An 18254-nucleotide genomic window follows, 5' to 3' on the forward strand; every position below is an offset into this window, starting at 1 on the left:
AGCTTCTTATATTTATGTTAATTACTTACACTTCAAATAAATAACATGTTAATATCCTTAGGGCATCAACAGTAACAGCTAAATAAATTAGTTGTTTCTGTTATAAAATGTTATAAAATACTTTGCAGATTTTTCTTCTTCAGTGATATGTGCTTATGAGGCTGCACTGCTGGGCACTGATAGGCACTGATGAGGCTGCACTAATGGGCACTGATGAGACAGTGCACTAATGAGCACTGATGAAACTGCACTGATGGGCACTGATGAGGCTGCATTGATGAGGCTGCACTGATGAGTCGGCACTGCATGGATGGGCAGTGACAAGGCTGCACTGATGGGCACTGGCGAGGCTGCATTGATGAGGATGCATACGTCCAGGGATGTCCTCCAAGAACGGGAGGCTCATGCAAATTTTTCTTGAGGCTGAATTGATGTGCACTGATGGGCACTGATGGGCACTGATGAGTCTGCACTGATGGACACTGATGAGTCTGCACTGATGGGTACTAATAAGGCTGCATTGAGGAGGCTGCACTGATGAGACAGTAATAATGGGCACTAATAAGGCGGCACTGATGGACACTGATAAGTTGCACTGATTAGGCTGCACACGTCCAAGGACTAGAGGCCCATGCTGTAAATGTGTATCAGCTATAGCATGGGCAGAAAGTGGTAAATGTTGCCAATGTGTTCATTAAAATGGATTTGCAGAACTTGTGTGGTCCTCCTCAAATATTGCAGGCTGCATGGGTCACTGCAGCATATAAACCACATTCTTCCTGCTATAGGAGATAACAGTATTAACCACTTGACCACTGGGCACTTAAACCCCCTTAATAACCAAACCAAGCTTTCAGTGCTCTCACATTTTGAATGACAATTACTCAGTCATGCAACACTGTACCTATATGAAATATGCGTCCTTATTTTCACACAAATAAAGCTTTCTTTTACAAGATTATAACATTTTGTAAATTAGTAATTTTTCTTCATATATTTTGGCCAAAATTTATACCACTACATATCTTTGGTAAAAATAACCCAAATTGGTGTATATTATTTGGTCTTTGTGAAAGTTATATAGTCCAAAAGCTATGGTGCCAATATCTGAAAATTGATCACACCTGAAGTACTGACGGCCTATTTAATTTCTTGAGACCCTAACATGCCAGAAAAGTACAAATACCCCCCAAATGACCCCTTTTTGGAAAGAAGACATTCCAAGGTATTTAGAAAGATGCATGATGAGTTTTTTTAAGACATTTTTTCTCACAATTCTTTGCAAAATCAAGATTTTTTTTTCACAAAATTGTCATATTAGCAGGTTATTTCTCACACACAGCATATGCATACCACAAATTACACCCCAAAACACATTCTGCTATTACTCCCGAGTATGGCGATACCACATGTGTGAGACTTTTACACAGCGTGGCCACATACAGAGGCCCAACATGCACGGAGCACCTTCAGGCGTTCTGGAGCACCCAGGCCAATTCTGACATTTCTCTCCTACATGTACAAATCATCATTTATTTGCTAGAAAATTATATAGAACTCCAAAACATTACATATGTTTTTTTTTAGCAAAGACCCTAGAGAATACAATGGCTGTCGTTGCAACTTTTTATCTCGCACGGTATTTGCGCAGCAATTTTTCAAACTCTTTTTTTAAAAAAAAAAAAACTGTTTTGTGCTTTAAGAGAAAACAAAACAGTAAAGTTAGACCAATGTTTTTTGAAAGATGAAGTTATGCCGAGTAAATAGATACCTAACATGTCACCCTTCAAAATTGCACACGCTTGTAGAATGGCGCCAAACTTCGCTACTTAAAAAAAAATCCCCATAGGTGACGCATTAAAATGTTTTACTGGTTACATGTTTTGAGTTACAGAGGAGGTCTAGGGCCAAAATTATTGCTCTCGCTCTAACGTTCGCAGCGATACCTCACTTTATTTATTTTAGTTTGACGTATTTTTCCAAAAAATACATTTTTTGATCACTTTTATTCCTATTACAAGGAATGTAAACATCCCTTGTAATAGGAATATGGCAGGACAGGTCCTCTTTACAATGAGATATGGGGTCAATAAGACCCCACATCTCACCTCTAGGCTGGGAAGTCTGAAATAATTTAAAAAAATTATCCTGACTTCGATCGTAGCGGTGGGTCCGTAGAAGCACCTGAGGGCGGTGTTAGGGGGGGATGTCCCGTAAGAACGATCTAGCAGTGGAACAGCCGCTATGATCATTCTTATGGTGTAGGAAATCGCTGGCTGAAAAAGCTGATATCTGAATGATGCCTGTAGCTGCAGGCATCATTCAGATATCCCCGCACAAAGTCAAGGACATCATATGACGGCCGGTGGGCTGGAAGTGGTTAAAACGCATTTTTTTTTAACACAAAGTTGTCCATTTATACAATATTTCTAACACATAGCATGTACATACCAAAAATGACACCCCAAAATAGATTCTCCTCCTCCTGAGTACAGTGATACCACATGTGTGAGACTTCCACAGCCTGGCCACATACAGAGGCTGAGTACAGCCGAGTATGGCTGAGTATGGCTGAGCATGGCAGAGTATGGCCGAGTATGGCTGGGTATGGCTGAGTATGGCTGGGTATGGCTGAGTATGGCTGGGTATGGCAGAGTATGGCTGGGTATCACTGAGTATTGCAGAGTATGGCTGGGTATTGCAGAGTATGGCTGGGTATTGCAGAGTATGGCTGGGTATCACTGAGTATTGCAGAGTATGGCTGGGTATTACTGGGTATGGCTGGGTATGGCAGAGTATGGCTGGGTATCACCGAGTATTGCAGAGTATTGCTGGGTATTGCAGTGTATGGCTGGGTATTGCAGAGTATGGCTGGGTATGGCAGAGTATGGCTGGGTATGGCAGAGTATGGCTGGGTATTGCAGAGTATGGCTGGGTATGGCAGAGTATTGCGGGGTATTGCAGATTATTGCGGGGTATTGCGGGGTATTGCAGAGGATTGCAGGTTATTGCGGGGTATTGCAGAGTATTGCAGGGTATTGCGGGGTATTGCAGGGTATTGCAGAGTATTGCAGAGTATTGCAGGGTATTTCAGAGTATTGTGGGGTATTGCGGGGAATTGCAGGGTATTGCAGAGTATTGTGGGATATTGCAGGGTATTGCAGAGTATTGCAGAGTATTGCGGGGTATTGCGGGGTATTGCAGGGTACTGCAGGGTATTGCAGAGTATTGCAGAGTATTGCAGAGTATTGCAGGGCATTGCAGAGTATTGCAGGGCATTGCAGAGTATTGCAGAGTATTGCAGGGTATTGCAGAGCATTGCAGAGTATTGTTGAGCATGGATGGATGGCTGGATGTGACTGCAATTGTCACAGAGCAGCGCTCTGGGCACTACACATCCAGCCCACGGCGCTCCTGCCATCTGATCCCTCCCCCTCTCTCCGCTCACACTGTACCGATTGGTACACAGAGGGGAGAGAGGAACCGGCGTCATGACATGACGCTGGTTTGTTTACATGTGATCGCTCCGTCATTTGACAGAGTGATCACATGGTAAATGGCCGCGATGAGTGCCTGTTTACCATGATCCATGATCCGTGATGCGCAGGGTCCTCTGGACCCGACGGTCATGGATGTTCTCGGGTGTGCACCCCAGAGGGCGCATGAGAGCAGGATTCTGGGACAATGTCATAGTACGCCCTCCCAGAGTTATCCAACCGCCCTGCAGCCGTCATTTGGCTATAGGCCGGTTGGTAACTGGTTAATGTTATATGTTTTAGATGTTTAAACAGTTGAAAAGCTGTGATCTTTCTCCCCTTAAATTGATTGATTTGATGTACCCTACATTTTATACACCAACAATATCCATCCGTGTTTTGAAAAAAGGTAGGTCTAACAGGTGAAATAACCACTTGACCTTCGGAAGATTTCCCCTTCATGACCAGGCCACTTTTTGCGATAAGGCACTGCATTACTTTAACTGACAATTGCACAGTCATTTACCAGTGTACCCAAATAAAATGTATTTATTTTGGTGGTATTTGATAACCACTGTGTTTTTTATTTTTATTTTTTTGAGTTATAAACAAAAAAAGACCATCAATTTTGAAAAAAAAAATATTTGTTTTACTTTCTGCTATAAAACATTTTTAATAAAAAAAAAAAATCAAAATCAAATTTCTTCGTAAATTTAGACCAATATGTATTCACGTGTTTTTTTTTTTAATTTAAATTGCAATAAGTGTGTATTGAAAGCTGCTATAGGGCGATCAGCAAGTGGTTAATAACTTTAGCAGCAATTCTATATCTTAAAAAGGGGACTCCGCAAAAAAATTAAGGGGATTTTAGGGTAGCAATGAACCCAGGCCTCTGTAGTTCTTTTGAACAAGTCAATGCTGTTTGAAAATATTTTTAATCATATAGTACTGAAAGGTGTAGGATGTAACCAGAAAGCAATTAAGTCTTTCTGTTCTAGAAGAAGCCATGCTGTTATTGGGCAAAAAAACTGTCGTGATCATGTTGCTGCACTACCATAATGACCTTAAGAAAAGTTCTGCAATCATATTCTTTTTCCAAGAATGTTGTCTTAAGGACTAGGGATGAGCCGAACACCCCCCGGTTCAGTTCGCACCAGGACATGCGAACAGGCAAACAAATTTGTACGAACAAGCGAACACCATTAAAGTCTATGGGACACGATCGTAAAAAATCAAAATAGATAATTTTAAAGGCTTATATGCAAATTATTGCCATAAAAAGTGTTTGGGGACCCGGGTCCTGCCCCAGGGGACATGTATCAATGCACAAAAAGTTTTTAAATGGCCAGTTTTTCAGGAGCAGTGATTTTAATAATGCTTAAAGTGAAACAATAACCATGGAATATGCCTTTAAATATTGTGCCTGGGGGATGTCCTTAGTATGCCTGTAAAGTAGCACATTTTTCACTTGTTTAGAACAGAACCACAGCAAAATACATTTTTAAAGGAAAAAAAGTCATTTAAAACTGATTGCGGTTGGAATGTATTGTCGGATAGAGGCAATACAGATACAAATCATTGGAAAAAATGGCATGGGGACCTGGATCCTGCCCCAGAGGACATGTATCAATGCAAAAAAAAGTTTTAAAAACGTCAGTTTTTTCAGGAGCAGTGATTTTAATAATGCTTAGAGTGAAACAATAAAAATGAAATATTCCTTTAAATATTGTGCCGGGGGTGTCTCCTTAGTATGCCTGTAAAGTAGCGCATTTTTCCCATATTTATAACAGTACCACAGCAAAATGACATTTCTAAAGGAAAAAAGTAATTTAAAACTGATCACGGCTGTAATGTATTGTCGAATTCTGGCAATATAGAAAAAATTAATTGAAAAAAACAGCATGGGTCCACCCCCAGTCCATTACCAGGCCCTTTGGGTCTGGTATGAATATTGACTGCTTGCCGACCATCCACCACAGTTTTACTGCAGCAGAATGGCACGGCTGGGTGAAACGACGTTACCTTACTTCGCTTTGCCTTTTGGCCACTAGGGGCGAATGTGCGCCGCCAGAGGCACTCACCCGCAGTGTGTTCCCGGAGCCGATACAGGTGCCCCACGGGTGCAATGACCACCAGGCACCCACGATCACTCCTGACAGAGCAGGAACCGGGATCTGTGTGTGTAAACACACACATTCTGGTTCTTTAAGGGGGGTAGAGACAGATCGTGTGTTCATACTATGTATGAACACTGATCTCTCTCTCTTACTAGAAAGTCCCATCCCCCTACAGTTAGAACACACCTAGGGAACACAGTTAACCCCTTGATCGCCCCCTAGTGTTAACCCCTTCCCTGCCAGTGACATTTACACAGTAATCAGTGCATTTTTATAGCACTAATCGCTGTATAGTTGTCAATGGTCCCAAAAATGTGTCAAAAGTGTACAGTTTGTCTGCCGCAATATCGCAGTCCCTATAAAAATCTGAGATCACTGCCATTACAAGTAAAAAAAATAATAATAAAAATGCCATAAATCTATCACCTATTTTGTAGATGCTATAACTTTTGCGCAAACCAAAAAATATACGCTTATTGTGATTTTTATTACCAAAAATATGAATACATATCGGCCTAAACTGAAGATATTTATTATACCAAAAAGTACAAAATATTATGTTTTTTTTCAAAATTGTCGCTCTTTTTTGGTGGATCCCAAAACTTCCCCCTCATGTTGAGGGCATGTGGCCTGGTATGGTTCATGAGGGGGGTCACTCTCTCTAGTCCCCCCTCTTTTCCTGTGGCCTGTCAGGTTGCATGTTCGGATAAGGGTCTGGTATTCTGGTATGGATTTTGGGGGGACCCCTACTCCATTTTTTTATTTTAGCAAAGGGTCCATACCAGACCTGAAGGGCCTGGTTTTGATTTTTAGGGGGGGCCCCCACGCATTTTTTTTTACATTTTGGTGAGGGTTCCCCTTAATATTTATAACAGACTCAAAGGGCCTGGTAATGGACTGGGGGACCCATGCCATTTTTTCAATGAATTCTTTCTATATTGCCAGGATCTGACAGTACATTACAGCCGTAATCAGTTTTAAATTACATTTTTTCCTTTAGAAATGTCATTTTGCTGTGGTATTGTTTTAAACACAGGGAAAATACACTACTTTACAGGCAAACTAAGGGGGGCCCCCAGACACCATATTTAAAGGAATATTTCATTTTTATTGTTTCACTTTAAGCATTATTAAAATCACTGATCCTGAAAAATCTGTCAATTTTTAAAACTTTTTTTTAGCATTGATACATGTCCCCTGGGTCAGAACTCGGGTCCCCATACACTTTATTGCAATCACTTGCATATAAGCCTTTAAAATGAGCACTTTTGGTTTTTCATGTTAATGTCCCACAGACTTTAACGATGTTCCGTAACTTTTCGAATTTGCTGTGAACACCGCATAATGTTCGCTGTTCGGAGAACAGGCGAACACCCAATGTTCGATTCGAACTTACGTTTGACTCAAACATCGGGCTCATCCCTGTTAAGAACCCAGGCCTGCTCTTGATAGTCTTCCATTAAAGTGCCTTTGTTTCTCAGATATAGGAACTAGCTACAGTATTAGTAACTGAGGCGAGCTGGGTGTTCTGGTAGATCTGGATGTCCTGGTAGATCTGGATGTCCTGGTAGATCATAAGCTTAATAATGGCATGCAATGCAAAGCAGTGGTTTGAAAGTATAGACTTTGGAATCATTAGTAAGACCTCATCTGGGATATACAGTTCAGCTTTAGGCACCAGTTCACAAAAAGGATATTGGGGAAATGGAGAAAGTGCAGAGTGCAAGAGCAACCAAACTGATAAGAGGCATGGAGGAGCTCTTCTATCAGGACAGATACAAGGAACTGAATTTATTCTGTCTTGAGAAGAGATTAAGGGGGGATATGATCAAAATGAATAAATACATACAGTATATCACTAAAGTGAGTACACCCCTCATGTTTTTGTAAATATTTTATCTCTTTTCATGAGACTGAAACATTGAAGAAATTATACTTTGCTACAATGTAAAGTAGTGAGTGTACAGCTTGTATAACAGTGTAAATTCGCTGTCCCTTCAAAATAACTCAACACACAGCTATTAATGTCTAAACCGCTGGCAACAAAAGTGAGTACACCTCTAAGCGAAACTGTCCAAATTGGGCTCAATTAGCCATTTTCCCTCCCCGGTGTCATGTGACCCATTAGAGTTACAAGGTCTCGGGTGAGAATGGGGAGCAGGTGAGGTAAATTTGGTGTTATCGTATCACTCTCTCATACTGGTCACTGGAAGTTCGACATGGCACCTCATGGCAAAGAACTCTCTGAGGATCTGAAAAAAAGAAATGTTGTTCTACAGAAATATGGCCTAGGCTATAAGAAGGTTGCCAAGACCCTGAAACTGAGCTGCAGCATGGTGGCCAAGACCATACAGCAGTTTAACAGGACAGGTTCCACTCAGAACGGGCCTCACCATGGTCGACCAAAGAAGTTGAGTGCACGTGCTCAGCGTCATATCCAGAGGTTGTCTTTGGGAAATAGACATATGAGTGCTGCCAGCATTGCTGCAGAGGTTGAAGAGGTGGGGAGTCAGCCTGTCACTGCTCAGACTATACGCTGCACACTGCATCAAATTGGTCTGCATGGCTGTCGTCCCAGAAGAAAGCCTCTTCTAGAGATGATGCACAAGAAAGCCAGAAAACAGTTTGCTGAAGACAAGCAGACTAAGCACATGGATTACTGAGACCATGTCCTGTGGTTTGATAAGACCAATATAAACTTATTTGGTTCAGATGCTGTCAAGCGTGTGTGGTGGCAACCAGGTGAAGAGTACAAAGATGGTAGTGCAGGGGTGTAACTAGAAATAGCAGGGCCCCATAGCAGAATGTTGTATGGGGCCCCCCTGCAAACAGCCCCCCACCCCCCCACAGCTGCCCTAGTGTCAATGCAGCATGACCTGTGCCACATATAGCGTGACCTGTGCACAATGCAGCATGACCTGTGCACAATGCAGCGTGGCCTGTACACAATGCAGCATGACCTGTGCACAATGCAGCGTGACCTGTGCCCAATGCAGTGTGACCTGTGCCCCATATAGCATGACCTGTGCCCAGTGCAGCGTGACCTTTGCCCAATGCAGCGTGACCTGTGCCCAATGCAGCATGACCTGTGCCCCATGCAGCATGACCTTTGCCCCATACAGCCTGACCTGTGCCCCATACAGCGTGACCTGTGCCCAACGCAGTGTGGCCTGTGCCCCATACAGCGTGACCTGTGCCCAATACAGCGTGACCTGTGCCCAATGCAGCGTGGCCTGTGCCCCATACAGCCTGACCTGTGCCCCATACAGCGTGACCTGTGCCCAATGCAGCGTGGCCTGTGCCCCATACAGCATGACCTGTGCCCAATACAGCATGACCTGTGCCCAGTGCAGCGTGACCTGTGCCCCATACAGCGTAACCTGTGCCCAATGCAGCGTAACCTGTGCCCAATGTAGCGTTACCTGTGCCCCATACAGTGTGACCTGTGCCCCATACAGTGTGACCTGTGCCCAATGCAGCATGACCTGTGCCCATTGCAGCGTGACCTGTGCCCCATACAGCGTGACCTGTGCCCAATGCAGCATCACCTGTGCCCCATACAGCGTCACCTGTGCCCCATACAACGTGACCTGTGCCCAATGCAGCATGACCTTTGCCCAATGCAGCGTGACCTGTGCCCAATGCAGCATGACTTGTGCCCCATACAGCGTGACCTGTGCCCCATACAGCGTGACCTGTGCCCAATGCAGCATGACCTGTGCCCAATACAGCATTGCCTGTGCCCAATACAGCCTGGTATGCCTGTGCCCCATACAGCTTCACCTGTGCAGAGGAAGAGGCAAGCCACCCGGATCAGCAGAGAGCAGAATTGCCCGCTGTAATAGCTTTCATTTGAATTTCCCTACTTCCCGGGGCTCATTGTCACATAGCCCCACCTCTTGCCTGACGCCTTTGATGACGTCACACGTCCCGCATTGGATAGGCGTTCTGTCTATCAAAGGTGCCGGGCCAAGAGGTGGAGCTATGTGACTTGAGCCCCGGAAACACTGGAAGTTCTAATGAAAGCTATTACATCTGGCAATTCAGCTCTCTGCTGATACGGACAGCTTGCCTCTTCCTCTCCTCTCTCTTCCCCTGGCTGGGAGACTGTGCCGGCGGTGCTCTCATCCTCATCGGGCCCCACTCAGCTGCGGGCCCCATAGCGCCCGCATGGGTCGCTATGGTGGTAGTTCCGCCCCTGGTAGTGTCATGGTCTGTTACTGCATGAGTACTGCTAGGGATGAGCCCGATGTTCAATTCGAACGTAAGTGTTTGTCTGTTCCCCAAACAGCGAACAATATGTGGTGTTCGCGGCAAATTCGAAAGCTGCCGGAACACCGGTAAAGTCTATGGGACACTAACATGATAAAAGGCTTATATGCAAGTTATTGTCATAAAAAGTGTTCGGGACCCGGCCGGTTTTTAGGGAGCAGTGATTTTTTTAATGCTTAAAGTGAAACAATAAAAATGAAATATTCCTTTAAATATTGTGCCTGGGGGGTGTCTATAGTATGCCTGTAAAGTGGTACATTTTTCCCATGTTTAGAACAGTACCACAGCAAAATTACATTTCTAAAGGAAAAATTGTCATTTGAAACTGATTGCAGCTGTAATGAATTGTCGGGTCTCGGCAATATAGATACAGATAATTAAAAAAAAGATCATGGGAACCCCCCGTCCATTACCAGGCCCTTTGGGTCTGGTATGAATATTAAGGGAAACCCTGAATCAAAATTGCATGGGGGGTCCCCCTAAAATCCATACCAGGCCCTTCGGGTCTTATATGGAAATTAAGGTGAACCCTGCGCTAAATTTAAAAAAAAAATGGCGTAGGGTTCCCCTCAAAATGCATACCAGACCCTTATCCAAGCACGCAACCTGGCAGGCCACAGGAAAAGAGGGGGGACGAGAAAGCGAGCCCCCCCTCCTGAACCGTACCAGGCCACATGCCACATGCCCTCAACAGTAGGGGGATGGGCTACTAGTCACATGGCAGCGATCACTGCTCTCAAAGACAGAGAGCAGTGATCTCTGTCATGACACATGCCTTGTTGGCTTTTCCCCATTCTGAGGCTCCGTGAAATGATCGCCGGGAGACCGGTGGACTCCCGCAGCATGGTCGCACGCCTGCTATCCCCAGTTCTTAAAGGGGACATACAGGTACACCCATTTGCCCACTGCTGCCATTGTGCAGACGTATATTGGCGTACGACGGTCAGCAACTGGTTAAGGTCATGACAGAGGACAAGGTGGCACTCTTTATGTCTGGAGGAAAGGAGATTTAATTTCAAAATACAGAAAGGCTTCTTCACAGTAAGAGCTGTGAAAATGTGGTATAGACTCCCTCAAGAGTTGGTTCTGTCCAGCTCAGTAGATTGCTTTAAAAAAGGCCTGGATTCTTTCCTAAATGTACATAACATACTGGATACTAACATTTATAGGTAAAGTTGATCCATGGGATATCCAATTGCCAATTGGGGGACCAGGAAGGATTTTTTTCCACTGCATATATAGGATATATATAGGATTGTGGGATCATGAAGGAATATTTGTCCCCTGCTGGAGCAAATTGGATCATGCTTTGCTGTTTTTTTTTTGCTTTCCTCTGGATCAACGGTGGGTATAGGATTGAATATATAGGAAAGTTTTTTTTTTTTTTCCCTTTTGTTGGTTGAACTAGATGGACTTTTTGCAACCAGACTAACTATGTAACCATGTAACTGTGAGCCAAGATGGATGGTAGAAACTCCCTAACGGAGAGAACCCATTCCTATCAGTTTCCTTGAAAAAAGTAGTTGTTGTAATAGTCCTATTGATAATAAGTATCGTCAGGTCCAAAAAAAGGACCTCCTTTTCACCGTATGCAAAGTAACAATACATTATTTAATGGCTTTGACTGCATGATGTCTATTTTGGAAGATGTACTTCCACATGCCCCTCCCCTTTTAGATTTCCAGGCTCTCTCAAACTTACTATAAATCTCATTAAATCCTCATCCAAATATTAGTTTGCTGTCATGCATCCTACTCAGGTCTCCTATAAACCCCATCATTAAACGTGCAATTTGTTTAGTTACAAATCCAAATATCGACATATTCCGATGTATCCAAACGTCTGAATCACAATGGTAACACATTTCAACAAATTCAAAATAAATTATGACAAAAAATGATCTGAATTCAATTTTGAAAATTGATTTGAATTTGAAAATGGAAACATATTACAATAAATACAATAATTTTCTAGAAAATGAAAGAATATAATAGAAAAAAAAAGAGTAGAACCCAATACAACACAATACAATAGAAAATAGGCTATAATAGAATAGAATAAAAATATAATAGATTTGATGAGAATAGAATAGAATGAATATAGCCATCTTCCGAAATTAGAATTTTGAAATTCAAATTTCAAATTTGAATTTTACATTTCAAATCAATTTGAAAATAATGAATATACAAAACAAACCTGAATATATGAAACAAATTCCGAAGTTGAATCATTAATGAATATAATGAAATCAGGTTATTAACTTAACAAACAAATCTGAAATGAAATTAAACAAATGTTTCCATTGTTCACATCTCTAATCATCGGCCTCAATTATCCTCCATACCTTTTTTAGTACTCCTCCTAGCCTCACTTAGTCCTTCCATGGTAGTGATGAGCCAATGATTCAGTCTGAACCTAGGTTTGAGCTGAGTTTTGGTTGTTTGGACATTTATCTGAATGCCCAAACATTAGTTTGTTCAGCTCCCTTTTCAGTGGGAACTGAGCATCATATATAGAAGTAGTATTTCTTTTTCTATTCAACTTCTTTGAGGTTCACTGTACCCTGCTTGGACCAAACCCAGGGCAGTTTGGCTCATCCCTATGCCAAAGTCCAGTCTTCATCTAAATGGCATTAAGCTCCATCCAGCAATACATAATCACCAATCATGGTCAAGCATCAAAGTCAGGTACCAAACTCAAACTTAAGGAATAAAGTGGCAGACTTAAGTGTCAGAGCCCAATGTCACACTTAGGTGTCAGAGTCAGGTGTCAGGCTTGGATATCAAATTAAAGTGTCTATTTCAGGTGTCAGTTGTAAGAAATAATTGTGATACTCAAAGTTGATTATGACCTATGACTAAAGTTGCATAAAATACAAGCAGGTGTCCAGGCAGCCTACTTCTACTTATTCAGTCAAGAAAGGCACCCCTGCTGATGGATCAAATCAAACTTAAAGTGGGTTCTTATTAAGGAAATTATTTTAATTCTTCAATCTGTCACAAGGCATCATGAAAAAGAGGTCAAGAACATGACCTGCGCATTACTGAATTTATTATAAATACAATGGTTATTGTATTTACAGAATTAATCAGCATTGGAAATCAAAGACAGAAATTGGATTCAATTATCAGAGTTAATGTCATAGTTAGGAACTCAGGTGTCATTGTATTGAGTCAGGAATCAGTTATGCCTCAGGAGTCCATTTACTATCATTATTTAATGTCTGAATTTGATTTCTGAGTGTTATGCTTTTGTCTGCCAATCAAGTCTAACATGTGACTCTTAAGCTTGGTATAAATATTCAGTTTGTTTTCTTTCAATCATTGGGTTGAACAAAAAAAATGTACAGACAACAATGTTTGATGCGGAGATTTCACCCACTGTTCTATTGTATTCTGACAGGGGGACTTTCCTGATGGGGGAGGTGATCAAATGCTGGTTTTCTAGCAAGATCATTTGATAGAAACCAATCGTTAGACTGGCTTCTGTTGAAAAGACAGCAGCACATGTACAAAAAGTCAAATGGTTCCTGTTGAACCAGCAGACTTTTGGTATGTGTGAACCGGGCTTTATGAATAATGAAGGTCTGAGAGACAAGTGATGGATTTTGACAGTAAGAAATAGAGTGGCTTATTTTAAGCAATTAAAAAATGACTGAATTGAGGTATTTGCTGTCTATTTTTTGAATCCATGAGATCCATGGAACATTATTTAAAAAATCACAGCTAAATCATCCTGAATTGCCTTTGTGTATTATATGCTTTAACTTAAATTTTTTAATCTTTGCAGGGATCCAAACAAACCAGTTCCACAAGACACAAAGTTCATACATACAAAGCCAAATAGATTTGAAGAAGTGGCTTGGTCTAAATATGATCCAAAAGACCAGCTGTATCTACATATTGGTCTAAAACCAAGAGTAAGAGATCACTACAGAGCAACCAAAGTGGCTTTCTGGTTAGAATTAGTACCACATCTACACAACCTTAATGAAATATTTCAATATGTTTCTACAACAACCAAGGTACCACCACCGGATATGACTTCATTCCCATATGTTACACGACGCTCTCCTGCTGTAAAGTCAAGGGCTACTACAAAGCGTCCAGCAATGACACCAGCGAATAATCCAAAAGAAACACAAAAGAATGTTTTGGGTGAAACCACTATAATTGCTGAAGATAAAAGAGATTACTCCACAGAACTAAGTGTCACCATTGCTGTAGGAGCTTCCCTTTTGTTTCTTAATATTTTAGCCTTTGCTGCTCTGTACTACAAAAAAGATAAGAGACGCCATGAAACACACAGACGGCCTAGTCCTCAGAGAAACACAACTAATGATATAGCGCATATTCAAAATGAAGAAATAATGTCCTTGCAAATGAAGCAGTTGGAGCATGATCATGAATGTGAAGCTCTTCAGGCACATGACACTCTCCGACTGACCTGTCCACCTGACTACACCCTCACACTGAGGAGGTCCCCTGATGATATCCCTCTAATGACTCCAAACACAATAACAATGATTCCGAACACATTAACGGGTATGCAACCACTGCATACCTTTAATACTTTCAGTGGAGGCCAAAATAGTACTAATTTACCCCATGGCCATTCTACTACCCGAGTATAGCTTTGCCATGTTTTCCATCCTCTTGGAGAAAACAAAAACAAACAGAAAACTTGTGAAGAAGTAGAAAAGAAGGAATTATTTTCTTACTCATTCCCGTCTAGAGGAATTGTCTAATATTCATAACGATCAGCCCAAGATGTTAATTGTATAAATTGCTGTTATGATATTGCATATGAATTTATCCCTGCTAGACAAAATTTTGATAAACTTAATATTTTGAACAGTCTTCTTGAAGAAAATGGATGTTTTCTCTATTATACATAACGAGGAAAGCTGCTCTGGAACACAAAATGTCTTTACGGCTTTGTTTTTGTTTTCTGAGTTCTCTATGTGCCATACAGAACAAGGGCCCCTTGGTCAAATACATTAGTATTCTGAGCTTTTTATAAAGCTGTAACTCACAATGGAAATTCTATTTAAAACCGCGGACTGACTATGCAGAATTAAATGTATAGTTCTGGCAATGAAGGTATATGCCATCATGAACTGTATTTAAAGAAGAAAAAAGTTTGTAAAAATGTAAATAGCCGTGAGTTTAAAAAAATATCTTTTATTGTTGTTTTAAGTTTAAGAAAAGAACTTTTAGAAAGATTGTGCTTTTAGTTGTGACCTATGTGTATATACATTAGTCAAATTTCATCTCTGTTGCCTCCAGAAAAAGAAAAGAATTTTCTTCTTAATAATGTAAGAGAGAGTTAAGGAATTTTATAATCTTATTCATTTGTAGGAAATAATGCAAGTTCTCTTGAAGATGACATTTTGGATATGTTAACTGCAAAACTCCCCTTTGAGGTTACACAAATGCATGTGCAATTTTACCTTTTTTTCTCTTTTTTTTAATGTTTTACATTTTTACTATTGTTTCTTGAATATCTGGAGCACTGGGTAATATTCAAGAATAACGAGCACTATTCAAAAGATGTATCTAAGAATGTTTAAAAATTGCTGTTCTTTCTTATCGCCCTATTTTTAAAAAAAAATGCTAAATGTAAACTCAGACTACACTGTAGGAGACACAATGTTTAAAAGAAAAACAATTATATGAAAATAAGAATTTAATTATTGCAATTTGATGAAGATTGTGTTCTTTTAAATAATATATGGCTTTATCCAATATGCCCGGCATCTGATGTTTGTCATATAAAATGTGGGTTAACATTATTTTCATTTGTTTTCCATTTATTTATATTTTTTAATAATTATGCACCTGTCACATGCGTAATGCGCAGTACTGAAAGTTAAAAAGAAAGACCACCAAATGGTTTTCAAATAAATTCTGAACATTTTATTGGAAAAAAGTAAGCAATTTCTTTTCATATTTTTGGTTTAAAATATGCTTCAAAAATGTTTTTGATTTGTTACTCAGCATAACAGGATGCATGTTTTTTTTTTTTTAAATGCATGCAATCTACTACAGGTTATCTAGTCTAAGGAAACAGAGTCTGCATTAAACATCCATTTTGAGTTATTTGTTTTACTAAAAGGATATCTGAACCCAAGAAGAAAAATCTAATGTATTACCATTTACCGGTCCTTAGATGTGGTGACCGCATACAGCAAGTACAGAAAACATATCTGATTTTGCCAGAAATTAGATGTCTTAGTAATGACACAAACTTTGTAATCTTCCTTTCAAGCTATCTCAGTAAACTACTAATTCCTTCACCTTCCCTTCATAATGAACATGAGGAGAGGAAGTCATGTTTGTAGTCTAATGCCGCGTACACACAAGCGGAATTTCCAACAGAAAGAGTCCGATGGGAGCTTTTCATCGTATATTCCGATCGTGTGTATACCCCATCTGACTTTTGCTGTCGAAAATTCAGACGGACTTAGATAGAGAACATGTTCTATATTTTTCTGATGGAACAAATTACTATCGGAAAAAACACTTGTCTGTATGCTGTTCCGATGTACCAAAAACGACGCATGCTCTGAAGCATGTACGAGATGGAAGCTATTGGCTACTGGCTATTGAACTTCCATTTTCTAGTCCCATTGTAGGTGTTGTACATCACCGTGTTCTGGACGGTCGGAATTTGTTGTGACCGTGTGTATGCAAGACAGCTTGAGCGGAATTCCGTCGGAACTCCGTCGTGGAAACCTTCAGAGTTTATTCCGACGGCAAAACCAGTCATGTGTACAAGGCATTAGGCTGCATTTACGCTATAACTTGTTGTGATCATGAGCAAAATTATGCGATTCTGTGTGCCTTTATGAAATGCGCAAAAATGTGTCTCACTTGCGATGCCATTCTTTGTTTATGGCAACCTTAATGTGATATACACAAGTTTTTTGTGGAAAAATGGTCAGTTAAAAACACACACACACCACTTTATTTAGTCCATATATCCAAATCAGGTCACTTACTATGTTGTAGCAATGCTTATTGGGCCCTAATTGTTAGTGGAGACCAAAAGTTGTCATTATTGTTGTCATTGGGGTCATACAGCTAGGAGTGTGCAGACCTTTTTTAGGGAAATTTAGATTAACATTGATTCTGCATTAAGCATCATGCAGGGAAGCATTAATCTTCACACTGTAGATGGAAAGGTGTTAAAGAGAAATTCCTTCTAAAAAAAAAAACTGGTGAACGAGCACACACATCTTGAAATTTTATTTATAATTACATTTTTTGTTAAAGACTGCCTTTCTATTTTAATACTAAATCAGCTTTGATTTTTTTAAACTAAAAACGCAATAAAAATGGAATTTCCCCAATGTCCCATCAAGCTACTTTTGTGTTTGTTTTTTAACAGACCTTGAAAATAATTCTTAGATGCCGCCAAAGCTGCTTATAGAGTTTCTGAAGTGAGCCTTTCATATATGATGATATAGGGGTCAGTTCAAAAAAGTACATTCTTTATTACAAAGGCAGTATTTTTTTATTGTTCATTGTTTGCAAGTGTTTACCATCACCAAATCATGTTTTAATTCACTAAAGCTTATATCGTTTAGAAAAACTGTATTTTACTTAAAAAATATAGAGATAAAATACCAGAATTCTGAGATAATAAACTGAATTTACTAAGATTCAAGCAACTATGTATTGTGGATTCACATGAGTGTGTGGATATTTACACTCCCAGCAAATGAGATCTCTGCGAAGATCTGCTAACGTATACACTCATACTCAATGCATAGGTTGAAATCCTGGATAGCAATGTGAAGTAAACATCCATACTGCATTGATGTTTTGCCTTATAAGCAGATAAGGAGAGCTAATTAATGTGGACGTTAAGACTGTGCCTTAAATTAAAATGGTGCAAAAAAACCTTAATTGCCCAATACGGTGGAAAGACACATGTGCCAAAGGAGAAGCTAAAAATACTCCATGTGGTGCTATTGGAAGTGTACATATGTACTATTAAAACATAGACACAGTGTTGTTAATGCATAAAATGTGAAACCAAAGTAGGTAACATACACTGAGCAAAAATGTAAACGCAACACTTTTGTGTTTGCCCATATTTATCATGAGCTGAACTCAAAGATTTACAATTTTTTTCTATGTACACAAAAAGTCTGTTTCTCAATATTGTTCACAAATCTGTCTAAATCTGTGTTAGTGAGCACTTCTCCTTTGCCAAAATAATCCATCAACCTCACAGGTGTGGAATATCCAGATGCTTAGATGATTAGACAGCATGATTATTGCACAGGTGTGCCTCAGGCTGGCCACAATAAAAGGCCAGTCTAAAATGTGCAGTTTTACTGTATTGGGGGGTTCGAAAAACAGTCAGTATCTGGTGTGAC

At 40.4% G+C, this 18254-nt stretch overlaps 1 protein-coding gene across 4 annotated transcripts in view; it reads left to right on the top strand.

The window, feature by feature from the left end:
- NLGN4X (neuroligin 4 X-linked) overlaps positions 1 to 17116 on the top strand; it is a 662825-nt gene extending 645709 nt beyond the window's left edge. For 3 of the 4 annotated variants that reach the window (XM_073616379.1, XM_073616381.1, XM_073616380.1), the window contains one exon: positions 13655 to 17116. In XM_073616379.1, coding sequence (XP_073472480.1) covers positions 13655 to 14498 — 844 coding nt within the window. In that variant the 3' untranslated portion in view covers positions 14499 to 17116. The remainder of the gene's footprint in view (positions 1 to 13654) is intronic. The other variant, XM_073616383.1, reaches the window with a different exon arrangement.
- Positions 17117 to 18254: the final 1138 nt, after the last annotated feature.

This window comes from Aquarana catesbeiana, linkage group LG02 (genome assembly GCF_042186555.1).
Source record: "Aquarana catesbeiana isolate 2022-GZ linkage group LG02, ASM4218655v1, whole genome shotgun sequence".
In the NCBI taxonomy this organism is placed as follows: domain Eukaryota; kingdom Metazoa; phylum Chordata; class Amphibia; order Anura; family Ranidae; genus Aquarana; species Aquarana catesbeiana.